This window comes from Labeo rohita, chromosome 11, assembly GCF_022985175.1.
Source record: "Labeo rohita strain BAU-BD-2019 chromosome 11, IGBB_LRoh.1.0, whole genome shotgun sequence".
Classification (NCBI taxonomy): domain Eukaryota; kingdom Metazoa; phylum Chordata; class Actinopteri; order Cypriniformes; family Cyprinidae; genus Labeo; species Labeo rohita.
This window is the reverse complement of record NC_066879.1, coordinates 11,401,912-11,429,165: the sequence shown is the minus strand read 5'-3', so window position 1 is coordinate 11,429,165 and position 27,254 is coordinate 11,401,912. Positions and strand designations below refer to the sequence as shown.

Below are 27,254 nucleotides of genomic sequence, written 5' to 3'. Positions count from 1 at the left end.
GTAATGCTGAGCGAGATGGAGATGTATGGTATTTATTCACCGTTCATCAGCTGGACTGAGCAGTTGGGCAGATGATAGCCCATTGTTTGTTGTGTTTTGCTTTCAGAACAATATTTAATATAAGTTCAAGTTATCACTCTCATGTTTGTGGTTTCAACCCAGGACACACAGTCCCTGACGTCCCACACACAAACCACTCAAAACTACATCATTAAGGGATAAAATGCACTCAAGTTATTGCCACATGACCCATAAATCAAAGAGACGACAACAGCAGTGTAAATAATGTAGTGAAGAGTAAAACAGTAAGGCAATCACTGCATGATTAATTCATATCATGGGACAATGGGACACCATAAACATGATCCACATCACAGTCCATTTAATCAAACTAAATTTCATAAGCAAACTGCTCAGAAATTGTGGTTATGACATCATGACCATAACCTCAGTAACATACAGTATGACCACCCATACATACACATTATAGTTGGACAATATTTGGTAACAGGGCTGTCCCAAGCTGATGCGAGACCCTGTGCGAGGTAGGAAAACCGCACCAGTTACACCGCCCTAAGGACGGCCCTATTTGGCAACATGTTAAGAGTGGTATTCTGCACGAATAAAAGTTAGCCAATCAAATCAAAGGGATCTACATATCAACATCTTAAAGGTACAAGTAGCAAAAACATCCTGTTTAATTCTACAGCCCAAATTATACTATTAACACATACTATGTGCTCGGGTATGCGTACAACATGCATGAAATAAATTTCATCATACAGCAAACTAGATTTACAAAGTCATATTTTTTTTTCTAACCACACATATTCTTTGGGCTTAAGAGTCAGAGAAGGTGGAAAATGGTCATGAAAACTTAATCATTACTGTTTTGAGGCAAGAAAATAACACTAACTTTATAAGTTGACCTCAGGAAAGAAAAAAATAAATAAAAATGTTGCAAAAGTAGATAATATGACCACTCTGAAGTACAAATGCCAACAGATCCCGAGGACATTATGTACTTGCACTCTGGCCAGAAAATGTTAAGGTTGACTGTCAAACAAATGTCATTGCTGTAATTTTTTCTGGCGTCTTTACTAAGAAAGAAAAACTTTTGAAATCCTAACAGAATCCACAGTACAAAGCAAATGACTGAGGAAGAGCTTTTACACAGACATAAACTCCAAAAACAAATCATTTTCTCTGTCAAAGTAAACATATTTCTCTTTTACGAACAAACAGCACACTGTATCTGAAACAGATCACATGCGTAAACGCGCTTTCTTGCCTAGCAACATAACAGCAGGAGGAGCAGCTAAACAAGATTTAATTGTGTTTTCCAGGAGTGGACCTCCTTAAATTGGGGCCTTTGACTTATGAAGCCCATTAAATCACTGACGCAGTGTGTGTGTGAGAGAGTTTTGGAGGGCGAGCAGCACATCTGGTTTACATACTGCGGCGCTCTCCTCCAGCTCCTCCCACTGCTTCTTGTAACTTCCCCTGTAATTGTTTGAAGAGATGGCAGAGGTTTTCGCTCCGTGCAGATAAAAACCTCAGATGGTTGAACTCACTCTGCTGCCGCCATGTCTGGCAGTACCGCACATGTGACTGCTCCTCGTGTGAGCTCACAGCTTTTTACTTTAATGCACCAAAGAAACAATGCGGAAAAAAAAAAAAACTGACAATGCTTGGCTGAACTAACTGTACGAGACCTTGAGTGTATCCGTTGTGTAAACTGTTGCCCGGGTGTTTTGAAGGACATTTACTAATGCACTGATTCGTGGTTGCTAGGGAGTTTTGGGTGTTCTCTTCCTTAAGTAGGGAGTCTCTCCTTAAGTATTTGTGGTCTTTTGGTTTGTAGAAACAGTACAGTAAATTTTGGGTCCCTCCTTCAATGTAGTGTTAATTTAATCAACGAAGACTATGACTCAAAATGTTTATTGACAAACTTTTTTCCCAACAGCCGATATCGTTGATGATAAAAGATGAGACTAAAATGTCTTATTTTTGTCAAAAAAAAAAAAAAAAGAACAGACAAAATATTACGCACTGCTGTACATGCCATGCGGTTGCCAGATATCAAGAGTTCAAATCCCCAAATTATGGCCTCTCTGTTAAAACGACAAATTTCAGAACCAATGTTTACCAATGTTTTGCAATCTGGCAACCATGTGCGAGACCAGCTTTTTTAGTTACTTTTTAGGGAAAGTAATGCGTTAAAGGGGTCATCAGATGCTGATATAATTCTTTAGGGTCTTAATGAAAAGTCTCTAATATAATTTGATTAAAAATTCTCAATGGTTTTGTAAAACAACACCCTTTTTACCTTGTCAAAATGAGCTCTGCAAAAATCATCTCATTCTAAGGGGTTGTTCCTTTAAATGCAAATGAGCTCTGCCCACCCCGCCCCTCTCTTCTCTCTGTGGAATGACGATCAAGTTTACTTTAGCCGCATTTAGCCGCTAAACTTCCTAACTACCACGTTATAAGGAAAGGCGATCGCAAAGATTCATATAAAAACGCTTATACACACTTCTGCTGTAAGTGAAGCTGGATCATGAATGATTTGCGCGAACATAGACGAATATATGTAGATCGGGATGCGCATTCCATTCACAAACAAATGTAATCCACTGCATCTTCAGCGGCTCAGATGTCCGGAATAAATGACGACCACTGCTTTCATTATTACATCCAGCAACACAACACCTCAATTGTTCAGTCGGAGATATTCTTGTCTAACTTACATCCCTGCTCCAGCATCGAAACAAGGAAAGCTACTGGACTGTGACAGCTGATCTGAGGTAAGAGCTCATGTCAATCAACTATCGTAGGAGCGGCCTCTGTCGGTGTGACAGCACACCGACAGGCATCTGAGAACAGCTCGATCTGGAAAAGGGGACATTATTTTTACAGATTAAATAAAAACCACTGCATGGATTTTTATCATTATAGGGTACATTTTTACATACACTGCCAACACACATTAATGTTCAAACAACATGAAAAAGTGAAGTTTGCATCCGATGACCCCTTTAAGCTACTTTTGCATTAGTTTTTCTCATCTGGGCTGATCTTTGTTTGTTTTTAATGTAAAAAAGTTGTACTTTTGGCAAATGTAAAATCCCTTTCACACCCAAAGTGAAATGAGTAAGCCACAGGCTGAAGAAAATTTGTACAGTAGAGGACACAGCTTAAACAATCCTTGTTATGATATGTTATGTATACCTTAAGTCACTGTATGGTTGAACTGAATCATTAAAGGTCAGCAGCAAAGACACTCGTTGATAAAATGGGATTGAATAAATAAAGGATATTTCTGCTATTTAACATCTAATTATTGCAGGTTTGTGTCATTTACAGTGTTTGCATTTCACTGTTTTTATTAATTTTTAAGGAATACTGAATATGATTTTGTGCACTACAGTAAGCATCATGTTCACACAGCGCACACAACGCCTCTGCACTTACTTCCGATTTCTCTCAACATGGGAACAGCAGAGCTGTCAGTCGATACATGGTATCGATACAAAACAAAGTAACTGGCATTCCTTATTCAAAAAAGTAACTCAGATATTTTCTTGTAAATTAAAAAGGAAGTTAGTAGTTACTTGAAAAAGTAATCTGATTACGTAACTTTGTTACTTGTAATGCGTTATCCCCAACACTGCACACAGATGTTTAATACAGTTAAATCAAAATAAACAAATGCAAAAGTGAAGCTTGTTTACCTTAGCAAACACTACTATTAATAAAAACTACAAAAATAAAGGATAATAAAAAGTTAACAAAGAATTACCAAATATATCATAAAGAACTTTGAAGAACTGCTTTCATGAATTGTATGCTTGTTGATGTTATATATGCTATAATGGAATTTTATGGGATGCTGTGACCCATAAAGCAGGGACGTCCTGAATCATGTGATTTGTGTTTCAAAGCGTCTTCTGGAGGTGTAAGTTCCTCACATATGCTCGAGTGTTTTATTTCAAAGGGACATTGTTTCAGTCTGTCTTTAGTATGGATAAAACACAGCGTCTCCAAATTTACAAGCGTTTGTCTGTCGAGAACTCGAGTGTTTGGTTTCTATGGTTTCAGGCTCACACACATCTGATGGAGGCCAACATCACTAACATCGCTGACACACAACTGGAGCTCCACACGCCGGCTGATTACTGCCTGATGAAGATCACATGTCAGTTCAGCTACTGTTACTATAGCTAATATAAGACACAGCACCATAAAGGAACACATTCAACACTTCCTGTCTTGAACATTTTGAAATTCATAAAAATGATTCAGTTATTCATTGGCCATACAACATTTTTCTAAAGAAAGATAAACATAAGCCAAAATATTAAATCCCATGAATATATAACTTACAGTAAAACACTATTTTGTATTTCTTGCCGTACCTCTTTCAAATCAACTTCCCTGGCTCAAATTTTTTATTTTTATTTTCTTTTTCTTTTTTTTTTTTTCTTTTTTTTTTACCTGAAGAAAGATAAACATGTACAGCAATAAAAGCCAAAATATTAAACGTCATCTTTGTATATTCACTGATCAATCAGCTGTTTTGTAGAGGGGGGTCAAAATGACAGTTTTCACCTGAGATTCAGAGACAAATTAAAGATGGGTAAAAAAGACTTCAGAAACATGGCAACACCATCATTCTATTTTGACATAGACATTGGTAGGTCTATTAGTAAAATCTGTTGACTTTAGCAATCTTTGTTGCATTACGTGCCAATGGTAACCATTCAAAATTGTGGAAAGGGCACTTTTCAGTTTTTTTCTCCAAAGTTTGCATGCCTGTAACTCAAGAAGTAGGCCTAATGTCCTTTTAGATACTGGGTCTTAATAAACTTTCCTTTTGGCATCTTCATTTTAAGGCCCTATATTGTTCAGTTCCAGAGATACTGGAATTTCAATATGGCTCCAAGAGTAAATTGTTATAATGTACACATTTTCAGTGATCAAAAACCAAACATGGGTCACTTTGCATTCAGCTGATACTTCTTGTCTTTTAAAAAGCAATGTCTGAAGAACAAATAATGTTAAAACTAGAAATGTATCTTGTTTTCTTGTGTCAAAACAACTGCATTGAACATATCTACTCTGCCCTCCAAAAGTTTGGAAACACCCCTGGCAAAGTGTGGTTTTGGATGATATCAGCATAAATCCTTATCATTTTTTGGTGCAAACACATTAAAGTAACTTGACATTATCTTTGAAGACCAGCAATAATAATTTTCATTTTGATTACATAATAATGGCAATATATATATATATGTCAAAGTCAAACATGCCCCTTTGCCAGCTGTGATGCCTGGTTACTGGTTTAAACTTGGCCCAGGTTTTTAAAAGATTTTTGGGTCAGCACACCTTAATAGCTTCAACAACTGATTGCCAATTAAGTTTAGAATACAATGAATTCAGGCCGAGATTGTGCAGAGCTGTAATAGCTGCTAATGGTGGATATTTTGATTAATTGAAAATGTACGTTTTTTCGATGTATAAACTGTTTATGTAATAAAACATGTTTTCGTAGTTTGTGTTGTCCCTTATCAGCGCAAAATTATCACAAATTAAAAAGGATTCATGCCAATATTGTCCAAAACCCCACTTTTCTAGGGCGTTTCCAAACTTTTGGAGGGCAGTGTAACCGCCATAAATATTCTTTTTCCAAAGTTTGTATGCCTGTAATTCAATACGCATTAAAGATATCTCAATATGATTTTAGATTCTAGTTCTTAATAAACTTTTCTTTTGGAATCTTCATTTTCAAGGCCCTGCATCATCCAGAGATATGGGGACCTCAATGAGGCTCCACATTTAGATTGATGAATATTACCCATTTTCAATGTTTTTCACTTTGTATACAGCATTGTATTTAAAGCGGAATGTCTGAAGAATAAATAATGTTGAAACTAGAAAATGTATCTTGTTTCCTTCTACTAAAACAATTGCATAAGACATACTACATGTCTACATCTTGACAAAATCAGAAATTTGAGCCGGGGACCTCTGGTTGAGTTGACATGGAATGATCTTTGTTGCATTATATGCCAATGGTGACGATGAGGAAAATGGGGAATTTTTTTTCTAAAAGTTTGCATGCCTGTAATTTAAGAAGTATTAAAGATATCTTAATGCCGTTTTAGATTTTGGTTCTTAAACATTTCTTTCAGTATCTTCATTTTTAAGCCCCTGTTTGGTTCAGGTCCAGAGATATGTGGATCTCAGTGAGAACAAATAATATTGTATTGTTTACTTCTATTAAAACAACGACATAGAATATAGAATGAAATGGTCAATTTGAGGCACATTAACTTGCTCTCAAGGGTTTTTAAAATAAACATTTAAAAAAAAATCAGCTGTATGGAAAGTATCCCACGTTTGGTTTTTGACCACTGAAAATGTGTATAATTTAACAATTTACTTCAGGAGTCACATTGATATCCCAATATCTCTGAAAATGAACCATACAGGGATTTGAAAAATGTAAACAGGCTTTGAGATATTTTAATACTTCTTGATACTTTAAACTTTGGGGGGAAAAAAATGTCACCACTGGCACATAATGCAACAAAAATTGGCAAAGTCAACAGATTTTACTAACAGACCTACTAATATGCGTTAAAATAACATAATGATGCTGCCATCCTTCTGAAATCATTTTTACCCCCTGTAATTTAGTTCGCCAGGAAAAAAAACAAAAAACCATCAATCATTTTGGCTGTAACTATAGATGTAAGACTGTTTAGATACGTTTTCTGCAAGCTCACAGACTCACATTTCGCACTTAAATAAACAAGCAACTAAACAGTGTGTATGTTCACTAAAGACCTACCGGGATGTGTTCAAAAACACATGCTTGTAAAGTTTTTAATGTGCTGCTGGTTGGAGTTTCCTTAGAGAAATACACTGCGCCATTATACGACCCTTATTATGCCTGAGTTTGAGATGTGTAGCTGCTTTGTAAAAAGGTTACAATATAACTGCATCACATCAAAATCAAGTGAAACTAATACTAAAGATGTTCCATGTGGGTCCATTTAGAGCTCATGGATTTAGTTCATAGATTTTACTCAGTAGCTTAACGGAGCAGTTTTAACATGAATACAAGTTTGCTGTACTTCATTAAACCCATTTTTAGATTTTTAGGTGAATTATTTCTTTAAAAGACACGGGTAGCATCCTTAAGACATTTACCTCACACAGTTCCTTAATAGTCTTGCATCAAAGTGTGAGGATCTGAGACATTTTATGAGGCTTTTATGTCTTTACAGCAGAAAGAAAATAGAAAGAGAGTGAGCAACAACTTGGGAAAGAAAGTGAGTGAAACCAGAGCGACAAGCAGTAGAGGGGGAAGGGAACAGCTACAACTCAGCGTCAGCCTTCAGACTTACTGTATTCACGTACGAGCGTGTATTTGGGAAGGAGGAGTGGTTACGGTGCTGCTAAATAAGAGAGAAACCACTGGGAGAGCACATCCACACATGCAGAAGAGATTGAGCAGCCAAACTCTGATTTATGAGACGTGAACCCGTCGACAACAGCGCGACCGCTGGGAAAAAACACTTCTATTCAGCCCTAATTACTCACATACGCCTGTGACATCAACAAGGAGCCTAATTCACAACACATGGCCTCTATAACACACATGCATCATCTACAGATACTTCACATATCTGCACAAGAACATGCTTAAAATACCATTAGACTCTAGTCAACACCTTACACAAGGATATTCATTTATCTTAGTTTGATTGTTAATTATTTAATTATTATAAAAAACCCTTCCCCCCCCCCCTTTTTTTTTAACCACAATGCATCACTTAGCCATTGCGCAATATTTAAATAACGTTTAATTGAACTCAATCCCAAGTTAAAAATAAATAAATAAATAACATTTAAATGGTCTACTTACTATGGGTGAGCATGCAGTGCATTTGTCAAATGCCAAACTTGCAGGAAGAACGTTGTCAAATCTTGACAGGAATCCTCGAATCTGGAAAGAAAACAATGATTTTAGGCTACAGAATCAGTTTTTGAGAAATATTCCCTATTCTCTAGCGCCACCTGGTGTGTTGTAGTAAAGACAGCAGGCAGCAATGATTATAAAAACCAACCATTATAATGTATGTTTTCAACTATCAGAGCGATATTTCGTGACTTTTCCTAACATGTAAAATGAGTATTAAAATGTTTCAGCTTAATAATATTTGGTATATATTTTCTATGACAAATGCTACATTCTTTACGTTTGTGGTCATCAGAGAAAAGTATGCAATACATTTGAACAAATCTTCAATAATATCTGCTGAAAATGATGTGTGTGTGTGTGTACTTGTTCTTGCTACATTGTGGGGACCAAATGTCCCCACAAGGATAGTAAAACCTGACATTTTTGACATGGTGGGGACCGGCTTGCAGTCTGTAAGGGGTAGGTTTAGGGTTAGGGTTGGGGTAGGGGATAGACAATATTGTTTGGTCAGTATAAAAACTATAGAAGTCTATGGAAAGTCCCCACAATTCACAAAAACAAACGTGCGTGCGTGTGTGTGTGTGTGCACAGCATAAATGTGTACACCCCCTCTCTAAAACTTAACAAATTCAAATTACCAAAGAAGAATGTCAAAATTATTCAGAAAATTAAGATTTTCTTATCAAAGTAATAAGATACAAAAATGAGTACACCCTCATGAAGGTTACTACATAAAAGGTTTAAGGTATACGTATTTAGATTTAAGGCTATTTTGATCAATAGGTCATTAAATTGAACCAAAGACAAGTAATTTTCTGACAATTAAAAGTGTTACATAGCACACTGAATCATATTCAGACTTAATGCTGGAAACAACTGAACCACTTGGGAGAAAACTGCCAGGTGACTTATTTCTTAGCATAAAAGAGGACAATGATACAAGAGGAATACCAAATTATTGTTTTAAGTGTGAAAACATAGCAGAAGTAACACCGACATTCAAAAACAATGGACTTGTGACAAGGCTCCTGAAATAATCAGGTCTTCACTTTAAGTTTTCATTTAGTAATGAGTGAATTTTTGCTGGAGAAATACCATGCAAGTGTCTCAGAGCCGGCAAAAGCTATGAAAGGAGTGACTGTTTTTGTCACAGAGTACGACGCAGCCTGCAGAAGTGACATGCATGGCTGTTGTCACCACTAGAATTACCTACTGTAGCCTAAGCACAATAAACTCATTTAACCTCTTCCAAGCCCATATTTACAAAATACAGTCTTCTGGGAATCCATACTCTGGTCTCAGGTGAAAAGTCAATCATTTTGGATCCAGAAGCATCCAAAATGTTATAGTGTTGCTAGAGGAGGAGCACAGTGAGAAGTGCCTGGTTCCTACAGTGACGTTCAGTGGTATTAAAGCTCTTATATATGGATGTATGAGTGCTGAAGGTGTGAGGGAGTTGTGCTTTATCAATGCCCCCCCCTCCTCCTCCTCCTCCTCCTCCTCCTCATTCCCTGCATTGTTGGGTATTTTTTCAGCATGACAATAAAGATATTCATTCTCCCAAGATGAAAATCCTTCAGTGGACATGTGTTTCACTCAATCTTAACGCTCTTGAGCAGCTGTGGGGGATTCTGTAGAGACAAGCTGAGCACCACTCCCAATTAAAGACCAGGGCATTTAAGGAGGTCATCCTCCAGGAGTTAAACAGGACAGATGTGACAATTTGTCATGAACTTGTACACTCAGTGCCAAGAAGGGTCAGAGCAGTATACTTAAAGTTCTGGAGGACATACTAAGTACTAGAATATTATACATTTGCTGAATTAAATCTAGAGTATACTCATTTCTGCAATCCTTCATTTAAACAAAATTTGCTAATATTGGCATATATTTTGTTGTTTTTATTACGTACATGTTAAATGCATATATATATATATATATATATATATATATATATATATATAGGCTTCATTTGCACTATATATATATAGTGCAAATGAAGCCTATTTAGAATGTTTTTTTATATATAATTTTTTGTTTAAAGTTACATTATAAGATTTTTATCTGTTAAATGTAAATAAAAAATTAGAAAATAGTTTGTACAGGATGTTATTATAATTTTTTTTAAATAATATTCTACGAAATGATAAAAAGTTTGTTTATTTATTTATTTATTTGTTGGTTGGTTGACCTGGTGAACATTTTGACAGGCAAAGTACAATTAACAAAAAAAATAAATCTATATGCTTGAAAAAAAAAAGACCTGGACATGTTTCTTTTAGTACACCATTATAAAAAAAAAAATGGATTTTATAAATCTAGAATAAATACATTTATGTTACACAGATACACCTACTTACAATCAAGAAACATAAATTTTTCTGCAAGTAAATGCAAATGATTACTGATTTTTTTTTTTTTTTTTTTTTCTTTTCATAACAACAGAGCAAAGTGCTTTCTTGTGACATAAGCGCACTGTGTTCAATTACAGTCACATATCTCTCACTGCATATATGCGGCTCAGGAGTTAGAGTTGCCGGCTGATCTTAATTGAAAGCAAATTAAAGCAAGAGCCCGAGGGGAAGATAAGAGGGGTTGAGGCATTGGCATGAAGATTACCAGGCATTACAGACAGATCCATTACGCACTACCCATGAATCAATGCGCTCCAGCACAAAACACTTTGATGTAAGTCCACATTTATGGAGTCAAATCCAGCAAATAAGAGATATTCTACTTCCAAACTCATCCAATGTCCTTCTGTTCAAATCTGTTCAGATCTAATTACTTTTTAATTCAAATTAAGGGGAAAAATCAGGGAACTGAAACTGTGAAGTCTATGAGATTAAATCAGAGCATTTATATTAAAAAAAATACAAACTTCAAACACTGAACGTCAGTACAACAAAATATGAAAGCAAGTGTCAATATTTGTAAAGACAAATGCATAAACTGGATCTGAAATGCTCTTGAACTTGAGGACGAGTGTTTGTGTATAGTGGATGATATTGATAGTTCATTTTAATCTCTTCACTTCTGGTTCCTTTTTTAGGACATCTGTGTGAACTTCAGGAGAACTGACTTCATACATTCACTGAAAATCATCTAAATAACAAATGATTCAAACACAATGACACTTCATGAAGTCATATGTTTCCAGATGAAACCTGGTTTGATTTCTTGTCACTAACGCAATGAAATTCAAGCCTTTTATAATTTGACAGTGTGTCCAAATAGTCTTTTAGGGCCACCGCATTAAAGGTTTTGTAAGGGTGTGTTCAGTGACTAAACATCTGGGCTGGTAATTGAAAGATTTTAGGTTCAAATTCAGGATCCATGAACCATAACCTTGGAGCAAGACACTGAACCTCAGTAACCCCAGAGGAACTGAACCTGTAATAAGTGCACTGCAAGTTACTCTGCATTAAAACAGCAAATCTGACTTTTTGTCTCAGAATTGTGATATAAACTCGCAATTCATGCATTGTGCATTGTGCATTCGCCTATAGGCACATATTACTAACGCGCCTTTTAAATAAATAAAATAAATACTGCGCCATTGACCTTAGACCAGGTTTTAGTTGGTCAATGGCGCAATCGTTTTCAGTTGTCTCAAAATAGCAACACGCCAACAATACGGCAGACAACAATACGGCAGAACACTCCTCGTTTTCAGACCAGCACGCCCACTGGCGAACAGATGGGCACAAATACATTTGCTATTTAAGATGATAGTGCCCTAAGTCTTGCATTTCTGACTTTAAACTCACAATTTTGCTGAGAAAAAAAAATTTGAATTGCGAGTTCATGCTTCGCATTTCTGACTTAAAACTCGCAACTGCAAGTTTATATCTCACAGTTCTGAGAAAATAATTTTAAATTGTGAGATTATGTCTCGCATTTCTGATTTATAACTTGCAACTGCAAGTTCATATCTCAATTCTGAAGATCATTTAGAATTGTGAGTTTGTGTCTCGCATTTCTGACTTATAACTCGCAATTGCGATTTTATATCTCAATTCTGAAAAAATGATTAAGAATTGCGAGTGTATGTCTCACATTTCTGACTTAAAACTCACAATTGCGAGTTTGTTTCACATTTCTGACTTAAAACTCAGAATTGCAAGTTTATATCTCAATTCTGAGAAAATAATTTTAAATTGTGAGTTTGTCTTGCATTTCTGACTTAAAACTCGCAATTGCAAGTTTATATCTCACAATGCAGAGAAAATTCAGAATTGCAAGTTTATGTCTCGCATTTCTGACTTAAAACTCGCGATTGTGAATTTATATCTCACAATGCACAGAAAATTCAGAATTGCGAGTTTGTCTTGCATTTCTGATTTATAACTTGCAATTGCGAGTTTATATCTCAATTCTGAGAAAATAATTCAGAATTGCGAGTTTGTCTTGCATTTCTGACTTATAACTCATAATTGTCAGTTTATATTTTAATTCTGAGAAAATAATTCAGAATTGCGAGTTTGTCTTGAATTTCTGACTTTTAACTCGCAATTGCGAGTTTATATCTCACAAAGCAGAGAAAATTCAGAATTGCAAGTTTATGTCTCGCATTTCTGACTTAAAACTCGCAAGTTTATATCCCACAATTCTAAGAAAATAATTAAGAATTGCGATTGTATGTCTCGCATTTCTCACTTATAACTCGCAACTGCGATTTTATATCTCAATTCTGATAAAATAATTTTAAATTGCAAGTTTATGTCTCGCATTTCTGACTTAAAACTCGCAATTGCGAGTTTATATCTTAATTCTGAGAAAATAATTCAGAATTGCGAGTTTGTCTTGAATTTCTGACTTTTAACTCGCAATTGCGAGTTTATATCTCACAATGCAGAGAAAATTCTGAACTACGTGCTTGTCTTGAATTTCTGACTTTTAACTCGCAATTGCAAGTTTATATCTCACAATGCTTAGAAAAAAAGTCAAAATTGCACCTTTGTATCACACAAGTTTATACCTATTGTGAGTTTATATCACATAACATGGCAGAAATTTAAAACTAACAATCAATAAAATGCCTGTTGCTTGTTATGGCTGGCTAATATTGCTCACTAGACGAGCACAGAGCTGTGGTTTATAAAAAGAACACACGGCTTTGAGATCAACCCTTAAAGCAGACACACTGCAGTTCTCAATGCATCCAGCAGGGGGCAGTGTGAGCTAAAGAGAGTCTTCCAGCTCAACCGATTCACCCATCATGATTATGTGCCATGTTGTCATGTTAAGCCCAAAGTAACATTAATGCAAAACAGGTGAGAACACTAAATCCCGCCAAGGACAATTTATGAGGTCAGGGAATATAATGACCCAATCGTTGCATGTGTCCTGTTTCTCGGCGTCTGGCATTGTGTTGAGGCTAGTCACAGTCAAGAGAGCTTTCTCATTAATCGCATTATGCATAAGGAGTCGCATATTTGCAATTATGGGTTCTTGAGGAGGGGAGTGTTATTTCTAAAGGGGCATACACATACTGCACGCTGGTGGAGCTAATAGCCCAGAGAGCGGTGCTTTGACGTCTGTAGCTGCGTCATTAGCCCCCTGTGTGAGAGTGTGTGTGTGAGGTTCATTGCATGTGGGGGGCTCTTGCTACAATGCTGTGCTAAGCTTCAGCACACAGGCAGGGGGTCCTGCTGTGCCACTTTATGAATTATAGCAAGATTGGAAGCTGCAACAAATAGAAATATAAACAAGTACATATAATATGTATCATTAATACAAGTGCATGCAAGCACAGCAGAATATGTGTAGCTGTTTTTCCATGATGTCTGGAACCACACACTGAAAAATAAATGAATGCAATGCATTAAATGTGAAATTCTGAAGTAGTATTTTCTTGTAAAACATTTCCCTATTACCCGTTTCATTTACAACTTCGAAAAATCTATTTTAAATGTATATGAAAAACAGGATAACCACAGGATAACCTGCCATCTGCAATTGAAGAAGACAGAACCAGTTTTATTTAAAATACTGTAAACAAAATGATTGTCATGACATTCAATTCTGTTCACAGGTTTTGAACATCTGTGTTCTTTCACTGATTTAGACAGAGAACCACACTGAGACTGTCTGTTTCACACATTGAATCCACAGCATCACGGCAAAACAAATGATGCTGCTGAGCCGTGAGCGCACAGTCTGAACTCTACATGCTGAACTGCCGGTGCCCAGTGAAGCCTGATTCATAAAAAAAGACTTGAGTCTATTCTTTTTAAAGAGTTGAAAATATTCATTACAAGTAATTAGGATTAATTAAAAAGAGGGGAATTGGAACTGTCATGTGAATCAGATTCAGTTACTTATGAATCACATCCCTAACTACACACATGCCCAAATATTCATACTGGCAAGAACAATGACCAAGAAAATTTTGCGAGAAAGTTATGAATTTCATCACACAGATACAGGACAGTTGCAATATTAACCATAGCAAATTTGGAATCTCTATCTCAAATTCTCTAGCGGCATCAATAGGCATTTTGCACTCATATTTCTGCTAAAAACTTTCGAACCGTAAGGTCTAAAAGCTAAATTCTTCATGCTAAGTCAAATGCATGAACAAAATTAAAATTTCTACAGGTCAATATTTTTTAGCAATTTTGAATTATGCAAAAAATCTACTTTTCAACTTGTCATAAAGCACACTAAAGGAGTAGTTCACTTCCAGAACAAAAATTTACAGATAATGTACTCATCCCATTGTTATCCAAGATGTTCATGCCTTTCTTTCTTCAGTCATAAAGAAATTATGTTTTTTGAGAAAAACATTTCAGGAATTATCTCCATATTTTGGACTTCAATGGTGCCCACGAGTTTGAAAGTCCAAAATGCAGTTTTGAAAGACTGGACATCGCGTTGGTTTCTATAGATGCATCTCTCATGTCTCTCTGTGTATTCACAGAGTTTCAGTTCATTTTAGTGACGTGTTTCTAAATGAAGATCACAGAGACCAAAGCGGCAAACTGCGCACCCTGTAGTTTTTCTTCATTTTATAGAAGCACAAGGTTTTGTTGTTATTATGAGTGTGTACAAATAAAAGTAGACACTTTACAGATTCAATTGATGTAGTGCTCTTATCTGTACTATCAAAAATGATAGAGTAACTGAAGTTCCTTTAGGAGCTATCAGAAAAACTGCCACAATCCCCGCCGACGTGTTTGTTAACCCCAAAGTGTTAAATGCAGCTTCAAAGGGCTCTAAAATCATCCTACATCACTGCAGAAGTACAGTGTTTACAAAGTGAACATGCAAAGAAGGTCAAACACCCTTTACAAAAAAAGGTAAAATAGCAATGTAGTACGATTTTGAAGTTGGAGGAGAAAGTGATGGGAGATTTTCGACCTACCATAACTGTATTGACCCAGATTACACAGAGTACACAATGCGCATCGCAGAGCTAGACAAGATGAGCATTTGAGGTCAAAAAGTATACAAGTTTTTATTTATTTATTTTTTTTAGAAAATTACTGATTGTTTCAAAAGATAAGACCCTTATTCCTTGGCTGGGATTGTTTAGAGCCCTTTGAGGATGCATTCTGGACGTTCAAACTCACGGGCATCATTGAAGTCCACTATATGGAAATAATTCCTGAAATGTTTTCCTCAAAAAAAATAATTTCTTTACAACTGAAGAAAGAAAGGCATGAACATCTTGGATGACAACAGGGTGAACACATTATCTGTAAATTTCTGTTCTGGAAGTGAACTACAGGTGCATCTTAATAAATTAGAATGTCGTGGAAAAGTTCACTTATTTCAGTAATTCAACTCGAATTGTGAAACTAGTGTATTAAATAAATTCAATGCACACAGACTAAAGTAGTTTAAGTCTTTGGCTCTTTTAATTGTGAATTAAAATTGAATTGCTCACCAATTCACTAATCTCAACAAATTAGAATACTTCATAAAAAGAAAACATTTTTAGTGAATTGTTGGCCTTCTGGAAAGTATGTTCATTTACTGTATATGTACTCAATACTTGGTAGGGGCTCCTTTTGCTTTAATTACTGCCTCAATTTGGCGTGTATGGAAAGGAGCAGTGTGAAACTTCTACTAAACATCTCCCTGTGTCATTCAGGTTTGGAACAAGAGCTGTTCATTCAAAGAGTCAAAGAGACTGTAGAAATGGTCATATATAACTGATTATGCTGCAAGAAACCTGGACTGACATTATAAATTGACCTCACTGAAAAAAAACCCCAAAGATATAAAGTACAGGACATGACCTCTTTAATACCTCTCATGTCTCATACAGTCATATTGGCATCTTTCTGTCAGTGTTAATCCATTCAGAAAATGAAAAGGAAGTCATCTGGAGTGCCATGTCAAGAGGAGCATGAACAGAGAGATCTTAAAAACATTCTCTTCATCCTCAATGCTTTCTATACACAACTCCATCTTCTCTCTTTTCCTTTTTATTCTCTCTGACTCCAGAGACTCATAAAGCTGGTGAATGTTCCCAAGAGTACGACAATAAGCGTCAAAGACAAACAAGGCCAACGCCACAGTGATTCAGTATGAGCCATCAACCGCTTTCATGAAGGATTAGCCCACGGATTTACTCTTGTCTTGCTCATAATTTTCCATTTACTTTCTCGGTGGCTATTCAATAACACAGGTGACAACAGAGATGGACCCCACATCCCTCTTTTCAACCAGAATGATGCTGGTAGGGCACTATGAAATCCACTTTATTTTTTCCCAAAAAGTGTGTTTAATTTATTCTCCCCAAATTTTCAGTTTTAATTTATTGGATTCTTTTTTTTTTTCCGGTTTAATTTTTCTAGACTCTGTTTTAATGGTTATATTAAATTGTATTACATTTACATTTAGACAGATGCTTTTATCCAAAGCGACTTACAAAAGAGGACAATGGAAGCAATCAAAATCAACAAAAGAGCAATAACAAGTAAGTGCTATGACGCAGTACACATAGCAAAGGTTTCTTCAAATTATATAATAATTTTAATAAATAAAAAGAAAACAGATAGAATAGAAAAACAAAAAAGAAAGCTGGTGTTAGAGGCCTTACAAAAACAACAGAGAAGCTAGTGTTATTTTATTTTATTTATTTTTTTTAACAGGGTGCTATCATGCTTTTTCACTTTTTAAACTTTAGTCAGATCTATAAAAGTTACAAATCTTAAAGTCCACTCCAAAAGGAGATATTACGTATTTAAAAAATCCCTTTTCAAGAACTACAACGAACGGCTCCTTTGGACTACAACGTTTGGGTATAAACACAACCACTGACTAGAGTGACCGCTTCAGAGCTGTAACACGCCACAGACGTGTGCAGTACAGGAGGTCGAAACACGTCGAAGCCACGATCTACTCCGGTTGCTGCGTCCGCACCACAGACGTGTGCAGTGTGTGGTAAGACATTTATTCATCACACAGTGTAGATAGCTTCACTTATAACGCGAGTGTTTTGCATAAACTTGCACTAGAATAGGCTAGGCTAATCAGTGATGATGTTCTTTGATGATGTTAGGCTGCTTTTAGCCTTATGCTGGAGCTGGTTTCAGGCAATGAAACTAAGTATGTAAATAATTAAATACATTAACACGATAATATCATGTATTGGCGATCTCGCAGGCTGACAATAGGACCCAACACTCAGATCAGAGTTATATTAAAATTTATCCTGGCACTCCCAAGCTTTAGAATGGCATAGACGGGTGTTTCTCCTCATCAGTCCAAAACAAGTCCAATAATGTGCTGCCACCCATAATAAAAAGTGCCTCACACGGCTCCAGGGGGGGTAAATAAAGTACTCCCCTGTAGTGAATTGATGCGTTTTTGTAAGAAAAATATCCATATTTAAAATGTAAGAATCCCTTTAATCTAGCTTGCGCTAACAGTTGTACACAGAACTTGTTTCTTTGACAAGGGGCGTGGCAGTAATGAAACACCGTCTAAGCTGTTTGCCAATCACAACGCAGTGGGACAGCTAACCAATCACAACACATTTTGTTTTTCGGAAGGTGGGCCTTCATTAAACACAGAACTAATTGAGTCATTTGTGCCACGCTGGGAGAAATGTATTGTAATAATATAAATTATGTTAAAAATAATGCGTTTTTCGAACCACCAAGCATGAAAGCATGTTCTAGTACACCCCCAAAACAAAATCAAGACTTTGTAAAAGAGCATAATAGGACCCATTCAAGAAAACAAGCAGTAAGTAAATGAATAGAGTATAAGTCTAAAAGTCTTTTTTTTTGGGCTCTATAAAATATGCTTTATTTTGTTTTCATATTCAGTTTTATTTTTACATAATTTATTTATTTATGTGCTGTCCATTAATTTTCTGGATACCACTGTAATGAGATCATTAAATTATAATAAAAGCATCTCTAATTTACTGAGATAGATACATAGATAGATAGATAGATAGATAGATAGATAGATAGATAGATAGATAGATAGATAAATAGATGGATGAACTGTACCATAAATTTGTCCTATGGTGTGACAACAAAAATTAAGAAAAAAAAACTTCTTAATAATATATATAAATAGCATGAGAGAGATTTATTTTCATTGTTTGACACTTATTTTCATATAGTGTTATTTATTTAATATGAAATTATAATTAACATTGTTTTTTCCCCATGGCTTGTTGGACAATTTCATGACAAAATTTGACAAGACAAACTTTGCTGTCATCTGTTCAAAACTGCTGAAAATGAAACCATTTTACGATGAGAAATATTTCCATCTCTCCTATTGCAATACTCAACTGTTTTTAAGATATTTTGACATAAAAACAAATCTGTGGTTCTTTTATGTGTGTCACACCATAGGACATTATGTCACACTAAAAGACAGAAATGGTAGTTTTTCTATTCTAATTTTTTAGTAAAGTTTTTCTATTTAATATTGAACGTCAAATGAGAAAAAAAAAGTTTAATTTTGATACAAACTATATCAACATGCTTTTTTAAACAAATAAAATAATTTTCATCAACACAATTCAGTCTCATAGTCAATCAGTATGTTACTGAAACTCTTCTAGCCCCCTGCTGCATGTGCAGCACAGCTAAATATGATTGATATTTATGATACAACAAAATTATTGATATATGACTGAAACTATATTCATTAAGATGTGAATGAACTTTTTAAAACTATGTGGCTTCTTTTTTTAAGGCATGATTTTGATTCTGTTTACTTTCTGCATCTCCTCCCTTCTGGCGGATCCCTGTTAATTTTCTGTCTATATTTCTGTGCCCTCTTTCTTCCACTAATTTCTCTCCCTCAGTTCTTTCTGTTTCAAAAACAAAGTATCACATTTTATACTTATTTTTATGATACTTTATAACAGTACAAGTTTTTTGCAAAAACATCAGAAAATAGTTTCATTATTGTAATTATTGCATTTAAAAACACTGAAAATAATAATAAAAAAAAAAAAAAAAAAAAAAAATGAGTTAAACAAATCTTAATTATTTAAAATGCTTTTTAAAAAGACCTTGTCCTCTGGTGTGACAGTACAGGTGTCACACCGGAGGACGTTTCCTGTCACACCACAGGACGTTTCAGCCTTTTTGTGTCCATTAATGACCTTGCTATCCCGAACTAACTTGTCATTAGCGGTTAGCAAGACACATTTGCATAATTTTCCATGATTGTGTAGTTTAACGGTTTTTAATAAATTCTGTCTCAATTCTGATACAAAATTTAACCATGTGCACATGTCACAGACTTGACAGCTGGCTTCAGTAACATGACCATGAATGAGGTCCTTCAACTAATAAAAGTTTTGGAATTAGCCGATTTAGTTGTGGAATTGGCCGATTTAAAATCAGGATATGGTAGGATATTCATTTTTATCTTATAGGACAGTGAAAATGCCATGTTACCTCAACAACCCACAGATATAGATGATAGATAGATAGATAGATAGATAGATAGATAGATAGATAGATAGATAGATAGATAGATAGATAGATAGAAAAAATAAGGAATTTACAAATAAGTAGTATTTAATGATTAGTAGCATCATTACATAACAATATATTTCTGTCACAGTTTCTTCAAGTTAAACCAAACTTTTTTGATGGGTTGCTTATGTTTATGCGCCTTTCATTTACACAGAGACAGAATTTGCATGACTCATTTTTAAATAAGCATGACTCATTTTTAAACTAGCTCATATTGTGTTTTGATTTAAGTGTACTGACATGCTTTTAATTTAATCCCAAGTTAAAACTGAGAAAATGTCCCTTTTTTGTGATATTTTTTCTTATTTGAGATAGCAAAGCTGCTAATTTTTGTCACTGTAATAGTTTTTGTTAACAATAATAATCTTGGTGAGGACATTACCCCCCAGCCTCAGGTCACTGATGTTAACAGTTCCTGGATAGAGATCAGCACTTTTAGGAACTGGCGCGGCGCTGATTTTTCCAGCCTGGAACTGTCTTTTCTGCCGTGGAAATGTGCAGAACGGTTTCAAATTGGGCAGTGGCCTCTTGGCGGTGAAAAAGGGGCTTGAAGGTCACCTTCACTACCCACGAGAGTCCAGTGTGTGTTTGAGAAAGTGTGACTTGAGGAAATGAGCTGACCATGGATGTGCTCGCTTTAGGCAAATCATCAGGACTTTGACAAATGGTGTTGACAGATAAAAAAAGAGATGAGATCCCCGCAACTGTTTGCTCTTTACAGATACGTGATGCTGCCTGCTGCATGTCTGAGAGTCACACGCCTGCTAGACTCTACTGAGCATGGGTGGTTACTTTTACAACTGATGTAATGTTTGTTGTGTTTCCCATACAACAACGTAACTCACTGATTAACCACCATAGTATAATGCATTGTTGAACTTGCTACTCATGACTGTTTCCCAAACATGGTCGCATCTCCTTTGTTTGAACCACATTAGTTCAACAATATAGGGCCATTGTTAATGATGTCACACACATGTGGTGAAGTAAGAACTTCTGCTTATTAACTGATTTGAGATCTCTGAGATGCTGCTGTATTAAACAGGACACCTGATGACTAATTTACTATTTTTTGTTCAGCCATTTTACTTTATTTGATGTAGTTTGATTTATCGCAGGTTTCCTCATACATCACTGCTTATTGAGGACACGCTAAAATATGCAGATTAAAATGCATATTTAAATAGAATGGAAGATATTATACTGCATGTAAGCTTGCTTACTGTGCCCAAAAGCATATGTCTTCTAACCACAGGTTGAGAGCTGTAGTTCCAACCTTGTAAGTTTGCGACACAATTTGCACATGAACATTGCGACACAATGTTCGTATGAACTACAATTTTGGGAAACACTAAATTGTTTGAACTATGTTGGTAACAACGGAACGATGGTTTTGGGAAATGCATCCCAGAGAGGTCAGACTGAAACGGATTTCCAGAAATGCCATTTGTCAAAAGTCTACGTACATCTGCAAAACTTTTATTATTTTACCAAAATAAGAGGCATCATACAAAATGCATGTAATTTTTTATTTAGTGGTTCAAAAGTTTACATACACTTGATTCTCGCTTGATACTTTGTTGTTACCTGAATGGTACACTACTGTTTTTTTTTTTTGTCATAGTTGTTCATGAGTCTGTTGTTTGTCCTAAACAGTTAAACTGCCTGCTGTTCTTCAGAAAAATCCTTCAGGTTCCACAAATTCTTTGGTTTTTCAGCGTTTTTGCATATTTGAATGCTTTCCAACAATGACTGTATGATTTTGAGATCCATCTTTTCACACTAAAGGACAACTGAAGGACTCATATGCAGCTACTACAGAAGGTTCAAATGGTCATTGATGCTTCCGAAGGAAAAACGATACATTAAGAGCCAGGAGTGAAAACTTTTGAACATAAAGAAGATGTGTACATTTTTCTTTTTTTGCCTAAATACCTTTTTTTTTTCATTTAGTACTGCCCTTCAGAAGCTACAGAAGTCACTTACATGTTTCCCAGAAGACAAAATAAGTTCAATTTACCCTGATCTTTAAATTTAAAATGTTTTCATCCCTGGCTCTTAATGCATTCTGACGCCTTCTGAAGCATCAGTGAGCATTTAAACCTTCTGTAATAGTTGAGTCCCTCAGTTGCCCTGAGTATGAAGTACAGAAAAATGTATACATCTTCTTTTTTGTTCAAAAGTTTTCACCCCTGGCTCTTAATGCATTGTTTTTCCTTCGGAAGCACCAATGACCATTTGAACCTTCTGTAGTAGTTGCATATGAGTCCTTCAGTTGTCCTTTAGTGTGAAAAGATGGATCTCAAAATTTTACAGTCATTGCTGGAGAGGTTTCAAATACACAAAAATGCTGAAAAATCAAATAATTTGTGGGAACTGAAGGATTTTTCTGAAGAATATCGACAATGAACAACTCACGAACAACTATTGCTAAACAACAACAACAACAACAAAAAAAACCGTTGTGGATCATTCAGGTAACAACACAGCATTAAGAATCAAGCATATGTAAACTTTTGAACGGGGTCTTTTTTTCATATAAATTCAACTATGTGAACATATTTTATGTAAAACATCTTATTCGGGTCAGTACTAAATAAAAAAATGACATGCATTTTGTATGATCCCTCTTATTCTGGTAAAATAATTAACATTTTGCAGATTCTGCAAGGTGTCTGTAAATTTTTGACTTCAACTGTATGATTAGATTCCAAACAGATATGCACAAAAGCTCATCCTGACTGTAAACTGTGGTAAATATCAGTGCAGAATGTGTGTAGTGTTTTCCAGCCTTTACTGGTCATTGGTATGTCCGTGTTTAATCCAGTGAACTAACTGCATACATTGATGTTTGCTGAGAAGATACCCAAATGTAAATAATTCAAAGGCATTAACATTATTCTGTCAGACAAGTACATGACTGATAAGACAAAAGCGTCTTTAGAAGTCTTTTAGACTATGCATAAATCTTGGTGAAGAGATCAGCTTAGACAAGCATGAATTTCAGTGCCAGTTCATCTTATGCTAAGGATGACTGTATACCCACAATAAGCAAAACACAACACATGCGCTTGATCAGGAACGCTTGTCTGTTCAGCAGGGTATTTATATAATAAAGTAATTCTTACAGCAACAAATAAATGCATATTAGACGGTGGACAGGAGTTTGTAACTGACCTGATGGGGGACGAGACCCAGTGAGGTTGGAGGTTCATTCATCCGGTCATCACTGCTACTGGCCACAGCGTAACCTCTGACAGAAAAACACATCAAAATCAAATAAGAGAGGAAACACCACAGCAGATTCAAATTAGACTTCAGTTAATCCCCTAAAGAGCACTTTTATGCTTAGTTACACTGTGTGTGTGTGTGTGTGTGTATTGTTGAGGGAAAGAGCTGCTTGTAGACTTAGTCACAAATCCTGAGGCCATAACTGTGATTCAAATGGCAGCTAGTCAAAGTGTCAGAAATAGTTAAAGAGGAACATGTTGAGGATTTTGCCATCTAAAAACTATGTTTGGTGTATTACTAATGCATCCTGTGTGTTAAATGCAAAAAGCGCTTCAATACAACAAATGCAAACTATTTTGCAACTCAGAAGAAGCAGGCATGTCGGGATGCTCAAACAGAGTAGTGTCTAATAGCCTCAGGGGCGCTAGGTATGTAACCTTGCTTCCCGGAGTAGGGAACAAGGCATTGTGTCAGGTATGACTTTATAAGAACACACTGGATTGTCTGAAGATCATATAATTTATTGGCTAATGGTGCTAGCAGCACTTACTGGGGCTTCCTGTCACTAGTGCATTAAATGGATGTGAAAAACAGATTGCACAGACTCACAAACATGAAAGTCTGACATCCTGTTGAAGCAGATAAAACATGGGAACCAGAAATCAGGTCAGCATCGAGATCATAAAACCTAATAAAAGCTAGAGAGGTCCAGCCTGCGGGCACACAAATATTCTCCAAATGCTCCTCTAGACAAAGCAACACCCCTAGCAGAGCAAGGAAGAATGCCCACAGGCGAAGATAACCCACACACCTCATGAGCCTCAGAAACCGCCTTTCACTCCAGATGCAACATCCTTTGTTTAGTAGCAGCACCACCAAAACATACTAATAACCGATCATACTTACGCCAGTGGCTTTAATAGTCAACTTAAGCCTTTAATGCTCAAACAGGCCAAAGCCTATGTAGCCTCAAACAAAGACAAAGGAGAAAGAGACTGCAACTGGATAGCAAAACAATGCTGAAGTAATCTTGGGTAGATGAGCTAGCCTTGGTTTCAACAAGACCTTCACTACACTAGGAGCAAAATCTCTACAGGAAGAGCTCACTGACAAGGCCTGCAAATCTCCAATCCTCTTCAGAGAAGACAGGCAATAACAAAAATAGAAACTCCTCTGAGATAGACTCCAACAGCTAGAACGGAGAATCCTGCCAAAACCACAGATAAATCTCAGAAGAAACACATTTGATTAACTCTAAGGGTAAGATTTACTAAACTGGGCAAATCAGCGTTACAGCTCAATTCCATAAAAGCCCCAATGGGAGGGGAATTCTGCGGGTGATTTACTGACAAGGTGCACATTAAAGAGCATAGATGCAATATCTCATTTTCATAATGACCAGCGCCATCTACCAAGAGCAGCGCAAATTAGCGCCTGCTTTAAGACATGCTTTTTTTGGGTGTTAAATAATAGCGCAAATAACAGTAATTTGATGAGTGCAAACATTAGTAAATCAATTGTGTGATTTATTTTAATAATCTCCTCCCATAAATTTTGTGTCTGAAAGGGAAACTCCCAAAAACGTATATTCAATAAGGTCAGATGTGGACACAGCTGTTTTTACGCCTGACCTTACTAAATATGCGTCTTCAGCGCTAATTCTTCACTGCGTGTCTTTAGTAAATCCTGACAGTACTATTTTAACACCACAAGATAGTTTGCATTGGCGCAAGGGGACTGGATCCAGACTTTTGTTGTAGATATAGGTAACTAAGGCTGATGATAGATGGCAACTTTTGAGCGATTTGCCAGGCAACTTTTTTGAGCAATATTGCTTGGGCACTTTCCCATTGAGAATGGGTAACAAATTACATCTGGATACTTTAGACTGGTCTTGGATCCTGTGTCTTACCTGGATGCCCATTGACGGCAACATTGCTCAAAAAGGCAGTATCATCAGCCTCAAGTAGCCAGACCTTCAAACTGACAGCAGAAGGTCTGGGAACCTTGGCTGCTTTGAATAGCCAAGCACTGCCCAAGTAGCCATATGACTGACAGGTAAAACAGTAAACAGTAAAACCAATCACATTTTGTTTTGTGTTGCGTCATGTTTAGGGGTGTGGAAGTGTCCCCACAATAACAGACTGGTGTGTAAAACTCTTGGATGTATTTTAAACTTTTTAAAAGTTGAACTTTTAAAAACTTTTTTTAGTTGATCCTGATAAGCGCTCATTGTCACAGTTGTAAACACGACGGCTTGCTTACTTCATGAGGGGGTTTGGCATCAAAGCATCTTTGTTTCCAGATGAATACCCATGTATTTAAGCTCCAGTCTGTGCAGTCTGTGTTCGTCTGGACTCAAACGTCATGTTTGTGCGTCTCAAGCTGTTCCTTGTGTGGATTACACCTTGTGTGCATATTATTAAAGACTGTTACTTTGATCAGCGTCTCCATGGCCTTCCCGCCGGCACAGCCGTGACAGCAGACCCAACCGACAAAAAAGTATAACAGCGTGTTTCCCCTCTGTTTGTTTTCCGTGTTTTGTACAGTGTTTTTGTTTTCCCCATGGATCCCTTAGCCGCCATATCCCGCCCAGAATTCCTCCTCCTCCTCCTGCTGAAGCAGGGGGAGAGATCTCTCGAGGGCCATACCAGACTGTTTCTGGAGATCGCTCCTCACACCAGCTACCTGGACAACGTGCTCAGCGCTTTCTACGTCACCAGCTCGAACACCGCATGCAGAGCGTCATCGTCATCCAAAGATGGCCGAGAATTTTGCAGCCTTTGTGAAGTGGATACTGGCAAGAAACGGATCTCCATTTACTGTCTGTCCCGAGGATGATTACTGCACCACCGCTGTGGATGAGCGTCCCTTGGACTCTGAGGACTTAATAGACTGGGAGACAGATATATATGCGGACATGGCATTCTCCTCTCACCTTCCTCGGACTCATCTGTCTGCCCTGATCTGTCGGCCAGCCCAGTCATCCCCCTCTCGGACATGTTCCTAGTGCTGGGGGTTCCAATGAGGTGTGTGTGGGCAGCGCACACCAGCCCTGAAAGCCCAGAGGTTCACAAATTTCCACCCACCCTCCCGCTCCTGCCACCTCCAACGGTGTCACCTGGCAGCTCCTTTGCTCACCTTCAGCCCACCATCTGTGCGGTGGGATCCCCTGTCTCCGCCTCCAGCCTCTGAGTCCCGGACTCCACGGGTCGCCGTGGCCCGTCAGTCTACCGGCTCCAGCAGGCTCCCTCATCCCTCAGGCTTTGCCTTGGTCAGTCGTCGACAATCCGTTGCCTCTGGACTCCACTCCTCCAGCTGCGCCTCATCCCTCCGGCTCTTTCAGGTTCCTCCTTCCCTTCGGCTCCACCTCGGGCCTCTGTCGCTCCGGCTCCACCACAGCCTTCTGGATCCCCGCCTCTACCTCGGTTGCCTGAGCCGTCTGTTCCGCCTTGGCCCTGCGGAACCTCCTTGTCACCCTGGCATTTCGTCTCTGCCTCGGGCTCCTCCTCTGTTCCTTGTGTGGGTTACCCCTTGTGTGGATATTATTAAAGACTGTTACTTTGATCCGTGTCCTTCTCTCTGGCACAGCCGTGACACCAGCCACCATATTTTTGGTCATTTTAATACAAAATTTTCATGGCCCACAGAATATTTTGTTGTATGAATATCTGAACATGCAGTATGTCAAAAAAAAACAGAGCCACTGCTTTCAGGCTACGTGTCCACCAAAGGTTTTTTTCTGAGGCTAGCGTATTATTATTATTATTATTATTATTATTTTTATTTATTTATTTTTTTTTTTCAAATGATTTCAATGGGAGTGCCACATTTTTTAAAACACCAGGAACCTATTTTTCTTGGCACCAAGAGTTGAAGAACGTTCAACTCTGTAGGTAAAATGCAGCACTCATTACTGCCATTTCTTAGTCAGCCATCCAATCACAGTGGAGGAGGGGCGGACAACTTCGACACGGACCAACCGCCACATCCTATATGTACAACAACAACAGATGACAACAAGAAGCACAGCAACGGAAAAAATAATTTAAAACGAG

General features: G+C 37.0%; 1 protein-coding gene across 1 annotated transcript in view; it reads right to left on the bottom strand.

The window, feature by feature from the left end:
• Nucleotides 1-27,254, bottom strand: part of atg7 (ATG7 autophagy related 7 homolog (S. cerevisiae)) — a 126,493-nt gene that overhangs the window by 48,676 nt on the left and 50,563 nt on the right. Inside the window, 2 exon segments of the mRNA XM_051123117.1 lie at nucleotides 7,937-8,017; nucleotides 23,143-23,218. Coding sequence (XP_050979074.1) covers nucleotides 7,937-8,017; nucleotides 23,143-23,218 — 157 coding nt within the window.